This window comes from Vipera ursinii (assembly GCF_947247035.1).
Source record: "Vipera ursinii genome assembly, chromosome: 6".
Taxonomy (NCBI): domain Eukaryota; kingdom Metazoa; phylum Chordata; class Lepidosauria; order Squamata; family Viperidae; genus Vipera; species Vipera ursinii.
The window spans coordinates 37,288,431-37,309,201 of record NC_139515.1 but is presented as its reverse complement, the minus strand read 5'-3'; the positions used below and the strand labels follow the sequence as shown (position 1 = coordinate 37,309,201).

Sequence of the window (20,771 nt, the reverse complement as noted above, 5' to 3'; positions counted from 1 at the left end):
TCACCACTATCCCAGTCGGTATCTCCCATCTGAACTGGAGCTGTAGTTTTTTAAATTCATCTTCCAAGAAAACAAACTCTTTCCTTTTTCTTAAAATTCTTGGTGGAATTTCTTTCAAAATTAAGACCTCTTGATCAGCCACTTTAAATCTGTTATGATAAAAAGGTTGAATAATCGCATTTCTGATCGTTCTCTGTAAAATAGGCAACCACATCTCTTGGTAAATTTCTTTGCCTAGCAATCCAAGAGTTGACACGAAATATTTTATCTATTTCCATTATAAAATCTTCAACTCGCCATCCCAACATAGGCACCACAGCGTATGCTAATATCTCTTCCAGGTTTTCTTGTGGGTTTTCTTTCAGACCTCTTATCCTCAAGGCAAACTCCATGTCTCTATATTGTATCATTACCACCTCATCATCAATCTTACCCATTTTATTCTCAGCTTCACACATTTTAGCTTCCAGTATCAAATTACTTTTGTTAAATTCCTCCACGCGTTCATCCAAACATTCAATACAAACTGCCAACCCTGGAAATGCCAGTAAAATATCCTCTCTTATTTCCTTATTTTTCTCATTAATGAGCTCCACCATTTGCTCAGATTGAAGTTTTAAGGCCTCTTGTAAATCTTTTAATGTTAGTGTTGGTGGGGGTGCTGCGGGGGATGGCATCAAAGTCTGAAGTGCAGATTGTTGTTGAATTGGTGATGCCCCCACGCTTCTGGAAACGGGAGCTCTAGGTGGTTTAGAAGCCATTTTAACACCCATTAACTTTCATTTCTCACTTTCACTTTTCCACCCAATCCTTATAAGAAAGTCGCGATTTAGCTTAGAAACCCAAGTTGCAACTTTGTTACTTCCCTTTTAAATCTCCAAATCTTTTAAATCTCTTTTATACCAGCTTCAAATGTTTTAAAAGGAGTCTTACAGCTTTTAGAGATCCACTTTCTTCTAAAAATTCATTCCAGCGCCATCTTCTCCCTTTCTTTTAAATTAAACTTTGGAGAAGAAAAAAAATGTAGCACCCCGGAGTTAAAGATCATGTACTTGCTATTTCAAAATTCTCCTGCTCAGCTCTGCCTGCATCCGAGCAATCCAAAGTTCAGTATTGAATGCAGGGATGGTTGCAGCGTCCTGCTCTGTTCTAAAGCCTTAAAACAGAGAAGTCCACGAGTCCGGAGTTAAATTCTGGCTCCGAGGGAGCTCTCACCTTTTGGCTCCCAGATTAATCATTCTGGGGGTCTAGGGGAGCCCTACCTCTACCTGAATGCTCACCCTCCCCTCTTCTCCTGAGGGGGGGGGGGTTCCCAAACCATGAAACAGCTGATTGTTGCTGTTTTCGTGATTTAAACAGAATCAATGGGGCTGACGGTTGAAATGACCGCCATCGACGGAGCCTTGCCACCCGGAAGTCCACCTTTTGTAACTTTCTGACAAGCAGAGTCAGTGGGAAATCCAGATTCTCTTAACAACCATGTTATTAACATAGAAATGGCAAAAGTATTTAACAATTGGCCACCTCCAATGATCAGTTTGGCGGGACAAATCCCGAGTGCCACGTAACAGAGTGAGCACCTGTTACACGTCCCAGCTTCTGCCAACCTAGCAGTTCGAAAGCACATAAAAATGCAAGTAGAAAAAAAGGGACCACTACAGTGGGAAGGTAACAGCGTTCCGTGCGCCTTTGGTGTCTAGTCATGCCAGCCACATGACCACGGAGACATCCTCTGACAAGCGCTGGCTCTTCGGCTTTGAAACGGAGATGAGCACCGGGCCCTAGAGTCGGAAATGACTAGCACACATGTGCAGGGGAACCTTTACCTTTACCTAATGATCTAGAACAGGGCTTTTCAACCTTTTTACAGACTGTACCATTTTTAGGACATGACAATATTCGAGTACCACCAGTCCTTAACAAGGTGTCAAAAATTTATGACTAAAAATGGGATTTGGGGTTTTATTAATTAGACTGATTTGTTATAGAAATGGCTAGTTTATACTATTATGGAAAAGTAAAAAGTTGAGGTTCGATGTTAATACTTCTTTCTACTGCAACAGAGGAAGTCAGAAGTCAGTGCCTTTTCTTTTTCCCTTCTTTCCCTTTTTCCTCCCCACTGTGTCCTACTATTCGCTTTTGTATTTTTGTATTTTATTCTATACTCTAATAAAATGTTACAAACCGTGAAAAAAAGGAAAAAAAGTTCTGTTTTAATTTCTTTGGTGGCGGTTCCTTTGCTCAATCACTTTCCCTTTGCACTGATGAACGTATGATGAATTTATCCATATTTATTAATATGCCCCACTACCTTGGTGGTCAGCTGGCTGGTCAGCCCTTCTTTCTCTCTCTTTCTCCTCACTGCCTGCTGGGCTCTTCTTCCACAGCCTTTGCTCCCTCTCTCTTTCTCCTCACTGCCTGGTGGGCTCTCCTTCCACAGCCTCTTCTCCCTCTCTCTTTCTCCTCACTGCCTGGTGGGCTCTCCTTCCACAGCCTCTTCTCCCTCTCTCTTTCTCCGTCACCTTTTCTTTCCTTGTGGTCTCCTCTCTCTCCGCATACGCCACACCCCAGCAGCTCCACCTGACTCTCACCCCAAGACCTGTCTGCTACTCTTGGTGATAGCAGAGGCTGCCAGAAGCGCCAATCCTGGGCTCTCAGCAAAGCCCCAGCAACACTGCAGCTTGAGGTGACTCCTCCTGAAAACTGCATGAGGCTGCCGACCACCCCTGAGGCCTCTGGAAGCACTGATTAGCTGGAGCTGCGTGCACCAATCCTGGGCCCTCAGCAGAATCCCAGCAACACCTCAGCTCCACCTAACTCTCCCCCAGGCTTCTCTGGCACTGGTGCCACTTGAACTCATTGGCACTGCCTCCACTTCAGCTCATCTGCCCAGCTATACTTGTTTAGGTCACATACCACATGCCAGGTGCCAAAGTACCACCAGTGGTATGCGTAATACCAGTTGAAAAGCCCTGATCTAGAAACCCTTCCCTTTGATATTTCTTCAGAACAATTTCATATATTGATTGGATTCAGACATGATTCCAAGCTATCTTGATCTTGTTTAGATTAGCATAACATGAAACAGATATACTGGTTTATAAACCATGTTTTTGACTTATTGTCATTTGCATACAAACAATAGGTAAAAGGTGTTTGGAATATGTCTTCTCATATGTATCCTTATTTAGCTCCAATACTTTAAACAAATTTAATATTAAATATTGAAAAAATAAATTTTAGAACAAATTTCCTGATTGAAGGACAATTTTACAGAATGTTTTTTTAAGAGGTGATTGTCCAGCTATGAAGCCTACTGCCTTTAGGACTGCAGTGTGCTTCTAACTTGCCAACAGAGTGGGGAGGAAGGGAAGAGTGTTTTGAATCTACAGGTGTCCTTTATCAGTGTGAGACCAGAAGCTGCTGAAAAATTGTTTTGGCAAAATTAAAGTCTGTTCTCATAATAATTACTACAAGATGTACTGGACAATGTGACCTGCACTGTCAGAGAGGGTTGGGAAAAGTTTTGTTCTTTTAATTAACTGCTTCCTGCCATTTCCTTAGAGCTAGCATTACTTTGACCCTACCGGTTTGATTGTACTCAATAAAAGTAATCATTAGAAGGTTGCAATGGGTCTGATGTTTTGCTTGGTTGGGCTTTTCAGCCGGGGGTTGACAGTGACAATTTGGCATAAAAAGATACCTGAGTACAAAGCCTATCATATTGTCTGTCCTATTTCTAATTCTTCAGTTACTTTAACTGATACTTCAAATTTTTCAATTGCTCAGTAATTTCTTCTTGTTCTCCAGATGGCTTTTCTGTCTTCTAAAGTTTCACTGCATCCCACCAAGGAAGTGTTTTTCTTGAAGAAAAAACTGATCTGAAAGTTTAAAACAATAAAAAATGTATTAGAGATATTATGAATGTTTTTAGTGAAACTCCCTTATGTTCAGCAATGAAAATACAGTATTGCACAGTTTAAACCCATTTATGCCATTATATAAATAAATAGTTTAAGAAACATTCTTAAGAGCAATGAATGCAGAAATGATTCCAATTTCAGTCTGTAGCAAAATATTCTGAAGCTAAAACTAGTATCCTTTAAAACAGCTTGAAAGCGAGCCAAATTTTACAGAAATAAAGTGTGTCTATGTATACTAAATGAAGTATACAAAACCACAAATGATGTTCTCAAGTTGTTTTTGCTGGGTTAACACATTGTATTGCTATAGTGTGCATTAAATATGACTGATTGAATAACCAGTAGGTGTATTTACATATTGTAGTAATTTGCAATGTGATTAATTTGAGTTTGGCTTAATATATTATATGAATCCAGCTATTGTGGTTTATAAATGTCGCGCAATCCCCTCAGAGGCTGCTAAGGCCCAGGCCCTCCTAGCCAGCAGCCACGCTCTTGAAGCGTTGATAGGATGTCCTTTTTAGCGGGAGCTCACGCGGAATGAAGGGGTGGCAGGTTCTCGTCATCAAACAGGTTTACAGGAACAAAGATGACCAACCATGGCAGTCAGTGTGTGACAGTGTTTATCAGCCTCCTGGCAATGGCAATAATAATCAATGGCTTGTAGCAGCCACTTGGAAAACGGGGGGAGGCCCTCCGGCTCCTGGCAGTGATGGAAAGCATGAGCAAAGATAGTCAGGGCTCCGTGACAACAGCTCACCCTGCGAGGGCAACTCCCCACAGTGTCTACAGATTGCACAGGTGATGATCAAAGTTTGGATGGCCGCTGGGGGGGGACGCCCTCTGACTCCACGCAGCAACGGAAAGCATGAGCGAAGATGGTCAGTGCTCCACAGCAACAACTCACCCCACAAGGGCAGCCCCCCACAAGGTCTACAGATTGCACAGGTGATAAGGATCTCCAAAACAGTAGCGACCTTCCTCTCCTCTTCTGTCAGCACTCATGGTCCCAGGACTCTCTATGCCAAATCCCCACTGGATTTAAAACCCCAGCAAACTTTCCCTCTTCTCACTCTCATTCTTCCCTTCACTCGGGATATCCCCCTGCTAAAGAGAGCTATAAAACTCTGCTTTTTCTCTCTCTCTTTCTTTCCCTCTATCTCAGAGGAAAAGAATCACATAAAACTCCAAACTCCTCTTCAGCTTCACCTGGTCTCTCCCCAACAACAAAAACCACCCCCACCTCCCTTTCCCCTTCCCCTTTTCTTTCCTTCCACCCAATCCATGCCCACCATGCCCAAACTGTCAGCAGCTATCTGAGCATCCCAGTTCCCTCTCTCCAGCCAGGCTCCCGCAAAGCCTTTCGGCCAGCCCCATTACATAAACAAAGGCTTATGGCTAGCTTAGGGTAAGAACAAGACAGTTCTTATTTAAACAAAGCATAGTTCAACACTCCATTGCTTAATGCAATATGTGAATTCAGTGTTGCTTGGATTAATTATTGCTTGGATTTGCTTCCTAACATCCTTTGCCCTTTGGAATGGTTGAGTGCCTGCTTACTATCTTGTTCACATCTAAAACAATGCGTGGGTGTGCTACACAAACAGCTTACTGTCTTGAAGTCCTCTTCTCTCCAAACTCCACTCTGTGAGACGGGTTGGGAGAAAAAACAAGTAATTTCTGTAGGTCTCCTTTGTATGACCCTCTCCTTCGCAAAGCAGAGATATTGAAGAGGAATTTCAAGAGAGTTAAGCAATGTGAATGCATTGGCAGTAGAAGAGAATCAGGTAAAGGAAAGATTTTCTACATAAGTCACCTTTGCTTTCCTCCTTTCATCTATCCCACAAAGCAGAGAGATTGGAGAGGAAGAGTTTTCAAGAGAGTACTGTAAGCTGTTTATGTAGAGTGCTTGAGGCTCCCAGCTCTGGGCTTCTGGTGTGATTGCATTGCTTTTGATGTATAGAGCAGGGCTTTTCAACCTTTTCACCCATTGTACCACTTTTAGGATATGGCAATATCCAAGTACCACCAGTCACCTAACAAGGTGTCAAAAACTTGATGACCAAAAAAGAGGGAAAAAGTGATGAAATATAGTTAGTCCTCGACTTACAACAGTTCGCTTAGTGACTGTTCAAAGTTACAATGGCACTGAAAAAAATGCCCCCCAAGCCACAGCCGAGTGGCGCTCTTCCTCCTGTCTGAGGCTTTCATTGTTGTGAGCATTTCTGTTGGCAGCAGGGGTGGGGTGGGCAGGTGTTTGGTTTTTATTTCCCCCCTCTGCTGGGTGGTTGTAGCAGGTTTTGGTCACTTCATATGACCCTGGGACACTGTGAGCATCATAAATATGAATCAGTTGCCAAGCATCTGAATGTAAATCACAAGACCCTGGAAATGCTGCAACATTCCAGTTGATCGGCGCTTCTTCTGGCCTTAGAAGTGCCAGGATCAATACCAAGCTCCAGCTGGAGCCTGGTGCTGATCCTGGCACTTCCACTGAGCCCTGATAGCCCCAAAGAAGCGCTGATCCTGGTGCTTCCGCTGAGCCCTGACAGCCCTGCAGCTCCAGCCATCTCTCGCTCAGGCTTATGCAGTGCTGCCACCGGTTCAGCTCATTCCCCTCCCCCGGTACCACTTTTCTAGGATGGTTGCATACCACTTGCCAGATGCCAATGTACCACAGGTGGTAGCCGTACCACTGGTTGAAAAGCCCTGGTATAGAGGAGCAAACAGCTTAATTCTTTGCCATCTCTATCTGTCCAATAACTCTGCTTTGTGGGGGAGGGCTGGAGAAAAAAATGCAGATCAGGCACAGAACAAGATGTAATAGTGACTATATTGACAATCATATAACTGGAATGCTGCAAACATCATAAATGGACTATAAAAAAATTTCAGCACTGTTATAACTTCAGATGATTGCTTAAGAAGTGGTTGCTAATGAGGACCACCTGTAAAATGTGCTCAGGATTGCAACTTAACATCTATTATTAAGCAATGAGTATAATTATATAGAAAGTAAGAAAATTCCCATTTTCAAGTGACACGTAGGAGACTTAATTCAGAAGTACAATTAGAGTTGTTGTTTTTTCCAATACTGCTGGAAGTGTTGCCCCTGATATATTTCCATAACACTTTGGATAATATTTTAGAATTCTTGTTTATTAGTTTCTGTAAATTACCTAAACATTTTAAATGCCTCTTTTCTTTACTCAGTTTTCCTCTTTCATCTAAACATGAAGGGAAAAGTCAACTTACTGGTATATCTCAAGCTATTGTCAAAGTTCTCAGATTGATGTATTTACTGAAAGCAGAGTTAAATGAGTGTCAATTCAGACAATAATTGTCTCAATTAAAAAATATTGCATAATGCTTTGGGAGATAATTGCTGATCTTCTTACCAGGGTTTGCTTTTTTTAATGACTCCTTTTTTTTCAGGTTGTCAAACTCATTGTGTGGCTGGTCACTTAGCCCCAAAGTTCAAACTCCAGGATAAGTTCTCTAAATCAAGATGCCTTTCAAAATAACACTAGAATTAACTGAGATGCAAAATATGAATCTTCCTGAGGATGACAACGTTAGCAATGATTTTAATGATTTTACAGAAGTAGAAAATGGACAAATGAACAGGTGAGTAGTTTTTTGTTACTCTAAACTGGCCATTTAAAAACATTTGTTAAAAATGGGGTTTAAAAAAAACAAAAAGTCAACTTGAAATACAATTGATGAATGATTCATTGCTGAGTCATATCCTGTTCAAAAAGGCAGTTTGAACATTATGACCAATCCTTTATAGGTGTTCATGTTAAAACCAAGGGAAAAAATCAGACAATATAAATGTACAGAATATGATAAATATCAAGATATTATATAATATCATATTAAAATATGAAACCAGTGTTTCCCAATCTTAGTAACTTGAAAATGTGTGGAATTCAGCTTGGGGTCCCAGACTGAATTGGAGCTTCCCCACACTGGCTGAGAAATTCTGGGTCTTGAAGTCTACGTATCTTTAAACTGCCAGGGTTAAGAAACATAATCAATATATTTGGCACTTCCCATGGTTGATCAACTACAGATTTGGTTTATCTGCTTTTTACATTGTGTTGCACTATATTTATTTCAAAAGTAATGTAAACCCCATAAACCTAAGAGAAAAGACCACACGATGACAATATTTCTAGAACTATATCTTTGGAGTACATGAAAGGATAGCATGCCTGAAGATTTGGAACAAATCTTGCAGTATATTGAAAATAAGCGTATCAGGAGGAAGAGTTGCACTACTTTAGATATGTTGGTTGTCTTAGCATAAGGAATATTTAATACGCATTCTGCAGTGAAATGAAATAGCCCTCCAAAGTCTGCTCCTATTGCATTTGAGATAAACAACTTTATTGATAACCTTTTGTAGTAAAAGCCTTAAAATGTATAACATACTGGAGAAGAAATTTTAATGTGGCTTTAAAATGAATCAGAGAAACAAAGTATTATTATTTTCATGCAAGCAGCAAAGTACTTTCTTTTGCACATACAACTTCCTCAGAATAATCCACTTCCAAATCTTGTTCAGTGTTGCTTGTTCCCTTCCTGCTCCTTTCTATGGTGACCCTGCATTCCAAAAATATCATGGAGAGTTTGATACTGTAGTTAAAAAAGTGGAAGAGTCCTGTTGCATGAATGGAATTGGGTTTACTCTGTATTCTGGCCAATATTTTTATTATTTTATACTGTCTTTGCTAGCTGTAGTTTGAGTTTGTTCCTGTTTGCTCCTGTGTATATAAGGGAATATGTTTCTCTGTAAATGTGTACTACGTTGCAGTTTTATTGGCCAATTGTAAACACTAATTAAAGAGCAAGCTCATTGAATTCTGAAACAATTCTTCTATTAAGATCAATTTGATTCATTTAAGCCCCATTACTTTTAGTGTTCATTTGATTAGGTTGATTGAGGCCACGGTGTTTATTGTAAGCCAGTCAAACTTAAAGTGGCATAGCCAATTAAAAGTAAGTTTTATTTAATTATACACATCATAGAAAGCTGCCTTTTGCTAAATTATAAATTTATACTATTTTTCCAGAAATAGAATAGAATAGAGCTAAAAGGGACCTTGGAGGTCTTCTAGTCCAGCCCCCTGCTCAAGCAGGAGAACCTATACCATTTCAGACAAGTGACTGTCTAGTCTCTTCTTAAAACCTCCAATGATGGAGTGCCCATGATTTCTGAAGGCAGGTTGTTCCACTTGTTAATTATCCTCACTGTTAAGGATTCTCCTTAATTCCAGGTTGCTTCTCTCTTTGGTCAGTTTCCAATTATTATTTCTTGTCCTGCCCTCTGGTGCTCTGGAGAATAGTTTGATGCCCTCTTCTTTGTGGCATCCTCTCAAATACTGGAATACTGCTATCATGTCACCCCTGTTTCTTCTTTCCTTTAGACAAGCCCTGCAGCCATTCTTCATATGTTTTAGTCTCCAGGCCTTTGATCATTTTAGTTGTTCTTCTCTCAGATTTTTCTAAAGTCGCATCTTTTTTTTAGTATGGTGATCAAAATTGGTTGCAGTATTCCAGGTGTGGTCTTACTAGGGTTTTATAAAGCAGTACTAATACTTTGTGTGATCTTGATTCTATGCCTCTGTTTATACAACCCAGGATTGTATTAGCTTTTTTGGCGGCTGCTGCATCATCCACTAGGACTCCAAGGTCCCTCTCACAATTATTAGTTTTGAGCCAGGTCTTGCCTAATCTGTACCTTTGATTTTTCCTGCCTAAATGTAAAACTTTGCTTTTCTCCACATTAAAATTCATTTTGTTGGATAAGGCCCATTGTTCAAGTTTGTCAAGATCTTTTTGTATCCTGAGCTTGTCTTCTGGGGTGATGGCTATTCCTGCCAGTTTAGTGTCATCTGCAAATTTGATGAGTTCCTCTTCTATTCCCTCATTTAAGTCATTTATGAAGATGTTAAAGAGTACTGGGCCTAAGATAGAGCCTTGTGGTACCCCACTGCTTACTTCTCTCCATGTGGATGTAGTACTATTGAGGACTCTCCATGTGGATGTAGTACTACTGAGGACTACTACAGATCCATCTGGTGGTGATGTTGTCTATCTTATTAAGCAGGTTGTGGTCTGCTTCAGAGACCCCCAACCTTTTGGGCAACAGGGACCAGTTTCATGGAGAGAGGGTTTTCTGCAGACCGGCGGGTGCGTGGTTTTTTGTGCTGCCTGCATCCTGCAGACGGGTCTTTGCTTGTTTGTGTGGCCCAGTTGCTAGCATGCCATGGCCCAGTAACAGTCCATGGACCAAGGGTTGAGGACCCCCTGGTCTACTTCGTCAAATGCCTTACTGAAATCTAAGTGTACTATGTCAGCAGCATTTCGCTGGTGTACCAATTTAGTCACTTTATCAAAGTATGAAATAAAATTGATTTGGCATGATCTGTTTTTAACAAACCTGTGCTGGCTACTGGTTATAACTTTGTTTGCTTCTAGTTGTTCAGAGATCTATTTTTTGATTATCTTTTCCAGGATCTTCCCAGGTATTGATGTTAGACTGATTGGTCTGTAATTTCCTGGGTCTGCTTTTTTCCACTTTCTTGAAGATGGGAACCACATCAGCCTTTCCCAATCCTCCGGTACTTCCCCGGTGCTCCAGGAGTTTTGAATGATATGGTGCAATGGTTCTGAGATAGTATCTGCCAGCTCCTTCAGAACTCTGGGATGTAATCTGTTGGGTTCTGGTGATTTATATTTGTCAAGGTCGGATAGGTGTTCTCTTATAATTTTCTTGCTTATTTTAATGTTTGTTTCTAGTTTGTCTTTTGCAGTAGTTTTTTTGGTATGTTGGACTATAATTTCTTTTTGTGTGAAGACTGATGCAAAGAATGAGTTAAGTAGCTCTGCTTTCTCCCTAGTGCCTGTTACTTCCTTGCCATCTTCTCTCTTTAGTGGACCTACAGTTTCTTTGAGTTTTTTCTTGTTATTAATATGTTGAAATAAACTTTTTTTTAATTGTCCTTGATTTCTGTTGCAAGTCTTCATTCATTCTGAGCCTTTGCTTTCTTAACTTCATCTTTGCATGTTCTGGCTGTCTGCTGGTAATCAGCCTTAGTTATGTGTCCCCTTTCCATTTTTTGTACTTGTCCTTTTTGTTTTTTAGCTTGTCAGAGAGAGCTTTGTGAAGCCATGCTGGTTTCTTCTTGAATTTCTTGTTTTTCTGGGCTTTTATGATCATAGAGTTTTATGATCATAGAGTTTCCCATGCTTTTTGAGTAGTTTTCCTTTAGGATTTTTGTCCATGAAATATTTCCTAGGTTCTCTCTGAGTTTGCTAAAATCAGCTCTTTTGAAGTTTAAGACTCTGGTTGGATTATTTTCTATTGCTTTTGTTTGCATTATATTGAATTTCAGTATGACATGTTCACTTTCACCCAAGGTTCCGGCAACTTCAACTCCCTCTATCACATCTTCTCTATTAGTAAGAATTAGGTCCAGTATAGCTTTACTTCTAGTTCCCTTCTCTACCTTTTGGATGATAAAGTTGTTGGCTAGGTTGGTCAAGAATCTGTTTGATCTCCCACTCGCTGCAAAGTTTGTCTCCCAGTTGATATCTGGATAGTTGAAGTCTCCCATTACTACAGTGGTATATTTCCTACATACCTTTGTTAAATGGTTGGCAAATAATTCATCTATTTCTTCTGATTTTTTGGGTGGCCTGTAATATACACCTATGGCAATGTCACTTTTCCCCCTTTTATATTGACCCATATACATTCTGGAGGAATTTTATCTTTGAACATATGCATTTCTGTAGATATGTAGTATTCTCTTACATACAGTGCAATTCCCCCTCCTCTTTTTGTAGATCTATTTCTTTTGAACAATTTGTATCCATCCATCAGTACATTCCAGTCATAGGTTTCATCCCACCAGATTTCTGTAATGCTGACAATGCCATACCTGCCCTCATGTACTATTGCTTCTAGTTCACCGTTTGTCACCCAAGCTTTGAGCATTTGTATATAAGCATTTAAGACCTTTCTTTCCTGCATCTCCTGATTGTTGTTTGAGTTTTTCTTTTTTTCTTTTTTCTCATCACTCCCTACCTCATTGTTTGATTTGTTTTCTTGGAATTTGTGACTGGTTTTGTGTTTTAGAGATTCTAAAGATTGGTCACCCTTCCCCCTTAATTTTAGTTTAAAGCCCTTCTAATGAGTTGGGCCAAGTACTTTTTCTCTGTTTTCATGAGGTGCAGCCCATCCCTTGCCAAGAGTCCTTTGCATAGGAAATGCAGTCCATGGTCCAGGAAACCAAAGTTTTCTTGGTGACACCAACCCTTTAGCCAGTGCTTTATTTCTAGAATTCCTTTTCCCTCAATGGGGGTTGGCCTTTCATTGGGAATACTGATGAGAACACTACTTGTGCTCCTAGCTCCTTAACTTTATTGCCTTGTTGCTTATAATCTCTCAATATTATACTCAGGTTCTTTGTTGTGCCATTCATCCCAAATGTGAAGGAGGAAGAAAGGCTAGTAATCTGTGGGCCTAATTATTTTGGTTAGGTTCATGGCCACATCTTTGATTTTTGCTCCAGGGAGTCAACATACCTCCCTTGATTGTATGTCCGGAATTTTTCCTAGTCCAATCCAGACGTGTTAAAAATTGGTTTTGGGATTACAGTATCTTCATCCAAAACCTATACTCTATCTCTGAGCTTTTAATGCAGGGGTGTCAAACTCAATTTCACTGAGGGCCACATCAGCGTTATGGTTGCCCTCAGGGGGCCGGGTGGGCGTGACCAAGTGGGCGTGGCCAGCACATTGCCCCACAAGCTCTTCACCTCCCCAAACATCTGCAGCCAAGCATGTGCAGAGGATGGAAAGGGCCTTCTTCCCAAGCCCAGGCATGATTGGTAGTTTGTTAGCTCAGATGGAGAGAGAGAGAGAGAGAAGAAAGAGAGAGAGAGAGAAAGAGAGAGAGAGAGAGAGAGAGAGAGAGAGAGAGAGAGAGAGAGAGAGAGAGAGAGTGTGAGTGTTCCTTCTGCCTTGACAGATCTCTGGAGAGCAAGAGGAGGCAGGGAGCAGCACTTCCCAGTCCTGCATGAGGGAGGCTGGCCCTTCTTGAAAGGGAATCCCCATTTCCACTCATGCGTGGAAAGGATGCTGGCTTGTGGGAGCAGCCTTCCCTCATGCAGCGTCCCTGCCACCTTATGCTCCTCTCCAGAGATCTTCCCTCAGCAGCGGCCGGCAAAGTAGCTCGCACGCGAAACAAGCCCGGCAGAGGAGCCGGAGCGACGAGCAAAGACGCCCGGCCTGGATCCTGCAAGGCCCCGGCCGAGACGCGCCCCCAGCAGCCTCAGGCAAAGAAGCTCACACGCGAAAGAAGCCTGGCAGAGGAGCCGGAGTGGCTACGCTGCTGGGGGCGCGTCTCGGCCGGGGCCTTGCAGGATCCGGGCCGGGTGCCTCTGCTCGCCCTCAGCAGCGGCTGGCAAAGTAGCTCACACGTGAAAGAAGCCCGGCAGAGGAGCCGGAGCGGCAAGCAGAGGCGCCCGGCCCGTATCCTGCAAGGCCTGGCCGAGATGCGCCCCCAGCAGCGGAGCCGCTCCAGCTCCTCTGCCGGGCTTCTTTCATGCACAGGCTCCTCTGCCGGGCCTGTTTCGTGTGCGAGCTACTTTGCCTGACGCTGCTGGGGGCGCGTCTTGGCCGGGGCCTTCCAGGATCCGGGCCGGGCACCTCTGCTCGTCCTCAGCAGCGCCCAGCAAAGTAGCTCACACGCGAAACAAGCCAGGCAGAGGAGCCGGAGCAGCTCCGCTGCTGGGGGCGCGTCTCGGCCGGGCCTTGCAGGATCCAGGCCGGGCGCCTCTGCTCGCTGCTCTGGCTCCTCTGCCGGGCTTGTTTCGCGTGCGAGCTACTTTGCCGGGAGCTGCTGAGGGCGAGCAGAGGTGCCTGGCCCGGATCCTGCAAGGTCCAGCCAAGATGCGCCCCCAGCAGTGGAGCCGCTCCGGCTCCTCTGCCAGGCTTCTTTCACACATGGGCTCCTCTGCTGGGCTTGTTTCTCGTGCGAGCTACTTTGCTTGGTGCTACTGGGGGCGCATTTCGGCCGGGCCTTGCAGGATCCAGGCTGGCCGCCTCTGCTCGCTCTCAGCAGCGCCCGGCAAAGTAGCTCGCACGTGAAACAAGCCCGGCAGAGGAGCCGGAGCAGCAAGCAGAGGCGCCCAGCCCGGATCCTGGAAGGCCCTAGCCGAGACGCGCCCCTGTTGGAAGAGCAGGCCGGTTCCTGTGGCTCGAAAGGTAAACGGGGCCCAACCCGGCCCCCCCCACTTGGTCGACCGGCCTACAGCCTGCCACCATCTGCTTCTTTGGAGACCTCAGTAGTTTCTTTTGTCCTCCGCGACTTGGCAGGTGGATGGCGGGTAGCCAGAGTGGCGCTGAAAACAAGGCAGGCCAGCTAGGAATTTGCATCAGTGGGTAAACTCCCTTTCTTTCCCCTGCCCCAAATAAAAGATGTCCCAGACCCCTTTCCTCAGCTCCTTAGAGCCCTGATCGCCTCTGCTCTTGCTTGCACTCTAATCAGATTTTTTTTTTTGGTCTCCTCATTTATAAAATAGCACAGATGGGTTTCAGAGCACTGGCAGAAAACGGCAGCCTTGCTCCTTGGGAAAAGAAAGTGCAAGCCCAAACAGCAATTCTGTCCAGGCATTCCCTGGCTTCCCACCCTCCACCAAATCTCTTTTCATCCAGTGAAGGGATGCAGAATAAGCGTGAACCCCTTGCTGAAACTCCCATGCAAGCTGTTTAACATGATCGCCCCCCCCACCCCCAAAAGCGTGTCACTCACACATCAGTTTGGACAGCCCATGCAGAGAAAAAGCCTTTGGTCTCTGCCTTCCAAAGATTGTCCAGTAAGCAGCATATGCAAATCCAAAATTAAATAAGTCTCAAGGGAACGGTCGTCTTCCATTGAACTTTTTACACCATTGATTTAAGCCTTGCAGGATCCAGGTCGGGTGCCTCTGCTCACTCTCAGCAGTGCCCGGCAAAGGAGCCCGTGTGCGAAAGAAGCCCGGCAGAGGAGCCATCTGTGGCTCTTTCTCCAGCTACCTCAAGTCTGCCTTCCTGCCTGGGCATCTCTCCCCCTCACCGGCTAGGTGTTGCTCGTCCTCCCCCCCCCCCCGCGTTCCACCTCACTCCCTCTTACCTCCTACCTCTTCCTCCTCCACTTTTTTTTTGGAGCCGCAGGAGACTAATGAGATGCAAATGGTGCTGGGTTCCACCAGCCCACGTGCACTTGCCTCCTACTGAGCAAGTGCTCAGCCGGGCCGGCGCCAAGGTGGTGGGGGCCGGACCTTTGTAATTTCTGGGAGAGTTGTGCGGGCCGGATTCAATCATGTGGCGGGCCGTTTGTGGCCCGCGGGCCTTGTGTTTGACATGTCTGTTTTAATGGAACTTAATCTCAGGTAAAATGTTTGTAAGATTTCAAATAAAAATTTCTTAGTGAAAAATGTATCTAGTTGTATAATGGTCAGAAGGAATTATTTTGAGGATAGGAGGCTGCTACCCAAACAATGATCAGATAAAAGAAACTTGAGTCTGGGGCAGAACTGTAATCTCAGAAAGGGTCTCAGAAAAACTTCTGAGTTCTAATAAGATTCTGTTGCTATCACCTTATAATAAAAAGATTATTGGCTTGCGTGGCTTTGGTGTTCTAGTCTGGTCTACCTTGAAGTGCTGATAATTTGAGCCCTAATATGGGTTATACATTGAAGTTATGTGAGCAAGATAATAACTTAGGCAAGTAAACTGTAGTTAAGAATATTTACAATGTAACTCTAAATAGGATGATGAGTCACTCTAGAGATCCTCATTGTCTAGCATTTGATTTCATTTATGATTAACTATAATAAATAGAACTGTTAGCAAGAAATACAGCAACAAGCAAACTGGCAGTGAAGTCAATGCCTTATTCCTGTAGTCTAATTCCTGCATTCTTTTTCCTGACACCATGTTATTTATTTAATTTTAATTTAATTTATTAATATTTCTATACTGCCCTTCTCCCGAAGGACTCAGGGTGGTGTACAGGGCAAGAATAAAACACAGAAATTACAAAAGATAAAAAGTAATTAAATACATGCCCAATTAAAAAAATACAATAAATACATACTTAAAAACCCCAATAAAAATAATAAAAACCCCACCAATCCCCCCTCAGGCCAGGCCGGCTTGTTCGAACAAGTATGTTTTCAGATCGCGGCGAAAGGAGCGAAGATCGGGCGCCGTCTGGAGCTCAACCGGTAACTGGTTCCATAGCTCCGGGGCGCCCACAGAGAAGGATCTCCCCCTGGGGGCCACCAGTCGGCATTCTCTGACTGGTGGCACCCTGAGGAGGCCCTCTCTGTGGGAACGCACAGGGCGGAGGGAAGTAGACGCCGGCATCAGGTGTTCCCTAAGGTACTCCGGACGCATGCCATGAAGGGCTTTGAACACCATTACTAGTACCTTGAATCTCACCCGGAAGACAACTGGTAACCAATGCAGCTCACAGAGAAGAGGTGTGACATGGGAGTATCGGGAGACTCCCAACACAACTCTCGCGGCTGCATTCTGTACCAGCTGGAGCCTCCGGGTGGTCCTCAAGGGAAGCCCCATGTAGAGAGCGTTGCAGTAGTCTAGACGAGAGGTCACGAGCACGTGAGTGACCGTGCATAAATCATCCCGGCTTAGATAGGGCCGCAACTGGCGCACCAAGCGAACCTGGGCGAAAGCCCCCCTAGTCACAGCCACCATGTGATCTTCCAAGGTGAGCCGTGAATCTAGGAGGACTCCCAAGTTGCGAGCCCTATCTACGGGGGGTAATAATTCACCCCCCATAGAAAGAGATGGAATATCCGAATAGACCCGGGATGAAGGTATGTAAAGCCACTCGGTCTTGTCGGGGTTGAGTTGAAGTCTGTTCCTCCCCATCCAGACCCGAACCGCCTCCAGGCAACGGGACATCACGTTGAGGGCATCACTGGGGTGATTTGGGGTCGAAAGAAAAAGCTGGGTATCATCAGCATACTGATGATACCCAACTCCAAAGCCACGAATGATCTCACCCAGCGGTTTCATGTAGATGTTGAACAGGAGAGGCGAGAGGACCGACCCCTGAGGAACTCCGCAAACGAGAGACCTCGTGGTCGACCTCTGCCCTCCTGTCAACACCGACTGCGAGCGTCCCTGGAGATAGGAGGAGAACCACTGTAAGACCGTGCCTCCCACTCCCAATCCCCTGAGACGCCGCAGCAGAATACCATGGTCGATGGTATCAAAAGCCGCTGAGAGGTCTAATAGGACTAGAACAGAGGAATGACCCCTGTCCCGAGCCCTCCAGAGATCATTCACCAGCGCGACCAATGCCGTCTCCGTGCTGTGCCCGGGCCTGAAACCTGATTGGTACGGGTCTAGATAATCCGCTTCATCCAGGACCAGAGGGAGCTGATGTGCCACCACACTCTCAACAACCTTCACAAGAAAGCGAAGGTTGGAGACCGGACGAAAATTGTTCAATACAGCTGGGTCCAAGGCAGGCTTCTTGAGGAGAGGCCTCACCACCGCCTCTTTCAAGACGGCAGGGAAGCTACTCTCACTCAAGGAAGCTGATATAACTGCTTGGAACCAGCTGCGTGTCCTCTCCCGGGCTGCATAAACCAACCAGGAAGGGCACGGGTCCAATAAACATGTGGTGGAGCTCAGCCTCCCCATTATCCTGTCCACTTCCTCCGGAGTCACAGAATCAAACTCCTCCCAGGTGATATCGACAAGACCGCCCGTGTCCTGATCGTCAGACTCTGCCCAGTCAGAGTCCAGACCGGTCCGAATCCGAGCGATTTTGTCCGACAGATAATGGTTAAACTCCTCGGCACGACCCTGCAAGGGTTCCTCCCTTACCTCTTGATTAAGGAGGGAGCGAGTCACCCTAAACAGGGCGGCCGGGCGATTATCTGCGGACGCGATAAGGGTAGCAAAGTGATTAGACCTCGCCACCCTTATCGCAGCGAGATAAGACCTAATGTAGGTTCTAAGTCGCAATCGGTCGGATTCGGATCGGCTGGACCTCCAACCGCTCTCTAGGCCCCGTCTCCGACGCTTCATCTCCCGGAGCTCCGCGGAAAACCATGGAGCTCGACGGGATCTGCGTCAGGGGCCGCAAGGGTACAACTCGGTCAAGAGCCTCAGTGGCTGCCCTTTCCCAGGCTTCCACTAAGGCATCTGCCGAGCTGTGAGTGGGGGAGGCAGGTGGGGACCCCAGCGCTGCCTGGAACCTCTCAGGATCCATTAAGCGTCTGGGGCGGTAGCATCTAACTGGTTCCACACACCCACGGCGGGGGGTAGCAAAACGGAAGACCAGCCGCAGGAGATGATGATCGGTCCACGACAGGGGCATAATAATTGGGGAGCCCCCACCAAGATCATCTAACCACCGACCAGATAAGAAAACTAGGTCAAGGGTGTGGCCTCCCTCATGAGTCGGTCCTGAAATTACTTGCGTCAGGTCCATGGCCGTCATGGAAGCCATGAACTCCCGAGCCAACTCAGATGATTCTCCCAGAGATGGTAGATTGAAGTCCCCTAGAACTATAAGTTTCGGGAACTCAACCACCAACCCAGAGAGGACATCGAGAAGCTCAGGCAGGGCTGCTGCTGCGTGACTAGGTGAAAGGTACACCAGCAGCAAGCCCAACTGCGCACCAGGGCCGCATCTCAAAAAGAGAGACTCACACCCGACTATCTATGGAACGGTGGCCTCCCGCGGACACAAGGTCTCCCTCATAACAACAGCCACTCCCCCACCCCTACCCTGAGCCCGAGGCCGGTGTAGCACCTGGTGGGCAAAATCAGCCAGAGGAATACCGCCCTCTGGGCCCAACCAGGTCTCCGTGATGCAAGCCAGGTCTGCCTGCTCACACTCGACCAAGTCACAGACTAGAGGAGCTTTATTGATGACAGACCTGGCATTCAAGTACACCAGCCGGAGCTCAGGAGGCTGCACATCCTCACTCCCGGGACCTCGGGGTGGAACAAGAGGGTCGGAGCGCCTCACCGCTTGCAAGTAGCAGAGATGCCTTCCCTGAGATCGATACGGCCCTCTGTTCCTACACCTGCTGCCATTCCCTAACATCGTGGGAATGGGCAATCCCACGACTTGCCCTGGAGCCCCGGGTTCATCTGGTTATTGGACCAGATGAACCCAACAAGGCTCTCATTCAGGATCTATGTATTGAAATACAAACTGGAAATAGTGTACAACCTGTGTATTGTTGTTAAGTGCATAGTTTACCAAAGTGCATTTTGAACAAGAGAAACTTAAAACACAGAGAAGGTTTAGGGTTCAAGGATATACAATTGGGCATGCTATGCCTTTTACTAAAGAACTATCAGTAGACTGACCTAGACTGATATATATTGGATGTTGAATTTTTCATGGCATAGTTTTGTTTTTATTTTATTTTGTTGATTTTACTGTGTTGCTTTTCTTTTATATACTCACTGACTTTAATTCTGAGATGCAATCCATTTTAATATATCCATTCTTTTTCTCATTCAAGAAGACTGGGTAGTTTCATGTTATTTCATGATAATTTTGTGGAACTTGTATATTTGTGAATTTGTGTGTTGTGCGTGTACACAGATATGTTTTAGTTTAGGCAATACCTGCCTAATGCTTCTGCTTACTACAATACCGTATTTTCCGGCGTATAAGACGACCCCCTACATTTCCTGTTAAATTATAGGGTTTGGGCTATACTCGCCGTATAAGACTACCCCTCTTCCAACGCACACCAAATAAAAATAACATCAGATTTGATTTTAATATGGTAATTTTAATTCAAATGCTTATGACATGCAGGTACTTAGTAGGAAAACTGTCACTTATAAACATAAGGCTGTTTGTCATCAAACATATAAACATAAAACAGTGCAAGTGGATTAATAATAATAATAATAATATTAATATTATTATTATTATTAATAATAATAATAATAATAATAATAATAATAATAATAATAATAATATAATATAATAATAATAATAATAATAATAATAATAATAATAATAATAATAATGAAGAAGAAGAAGAAGAAGAAGAAGAAGAAGAAGAAGAAGAAGAAGAAGAAGAAGTTGGAGGGGACCTTGGAGGTCATCTAGTCCAACCCCCTGCTAAGGCAGGAAACCCTATACCATTTCAGACAAATGGCTGTCCAGTCTCTTCTTAAAAACTTCCATTGTTGGACCATTCACCACTTCTGGAGGCATGTTGTTCCACTGGTTAATTGTTCTAACTGTCAGGAAGTTTCTCCTTAGTTCTAGGTTGCTTCTCTCCTTGACGAGTTTCCATCCATTGCTTCTTGTCCTGCTTTCAGGTGCTTTGAAGAATAGCTTGGCTCCCTCTTCTTTGTGGCAGCCCCTGAGATATTGGATCACTGCTATCATGTCACCCCTCACCCTTCTCTTCGTTAAGCTACACATACCCAATTCCAGCAACCGTTCCCTATTTTCCTAATTCACTTTTTCACTTTTCCTAATTCACTCTAAAGCTTTTCCTGCGCAGAGCCTTAAGTAACACCAGCTGCCTGCAATTAGTGCAGGTTCGCATCCCACCAGGCTCAAGGTTAACTCAGCCTTCCATCCTTCCGAGGTAGGTAAAATGAGGACCCAGATTGTTGGGGGCAATAAACTGACTTTGTAATAATGCTGCTTGTGGGGGGTGGGTGAAAGGCCTAATAAGCAGGCATATACATAGAATGAAGGCTATTGCTAAGCACATTGATTTGTGCTTTAAATTGTAAACCGCCCTGAGTCTTTGGAGAAGGGCG

The 20,771-nt window shown here is 44.6% G+C and overlaps 1 protein-coding gene across 2 annotated transcripts in view; it reads left to right on the top strand.

Moving 5' to 3' along the window:
• The window catches only part of SLC38A1 (solute carrier family 38 member 1), a 156,780-nt gene that overhangs the window by 51,403 nt on the left and 84,606 nt on the right, over window positions 1-20,771 (top strand). For both annotated transcript variants that reach the window (XM_083366464.1, XM_083366465.1), the window contains one exon: window positions 7,359-7,550. In XM_083366464.1, coding sequence (XP_083222590.1) covers window positions 7,432-7,550 — 119 coding nt within the window. In that variant the 5' untranslated portion in view covers window positions 7,359-7,431. The remainder of the gene's footprint in view (window positions 1-7,358; window positions 7,551-20,771) is intronic.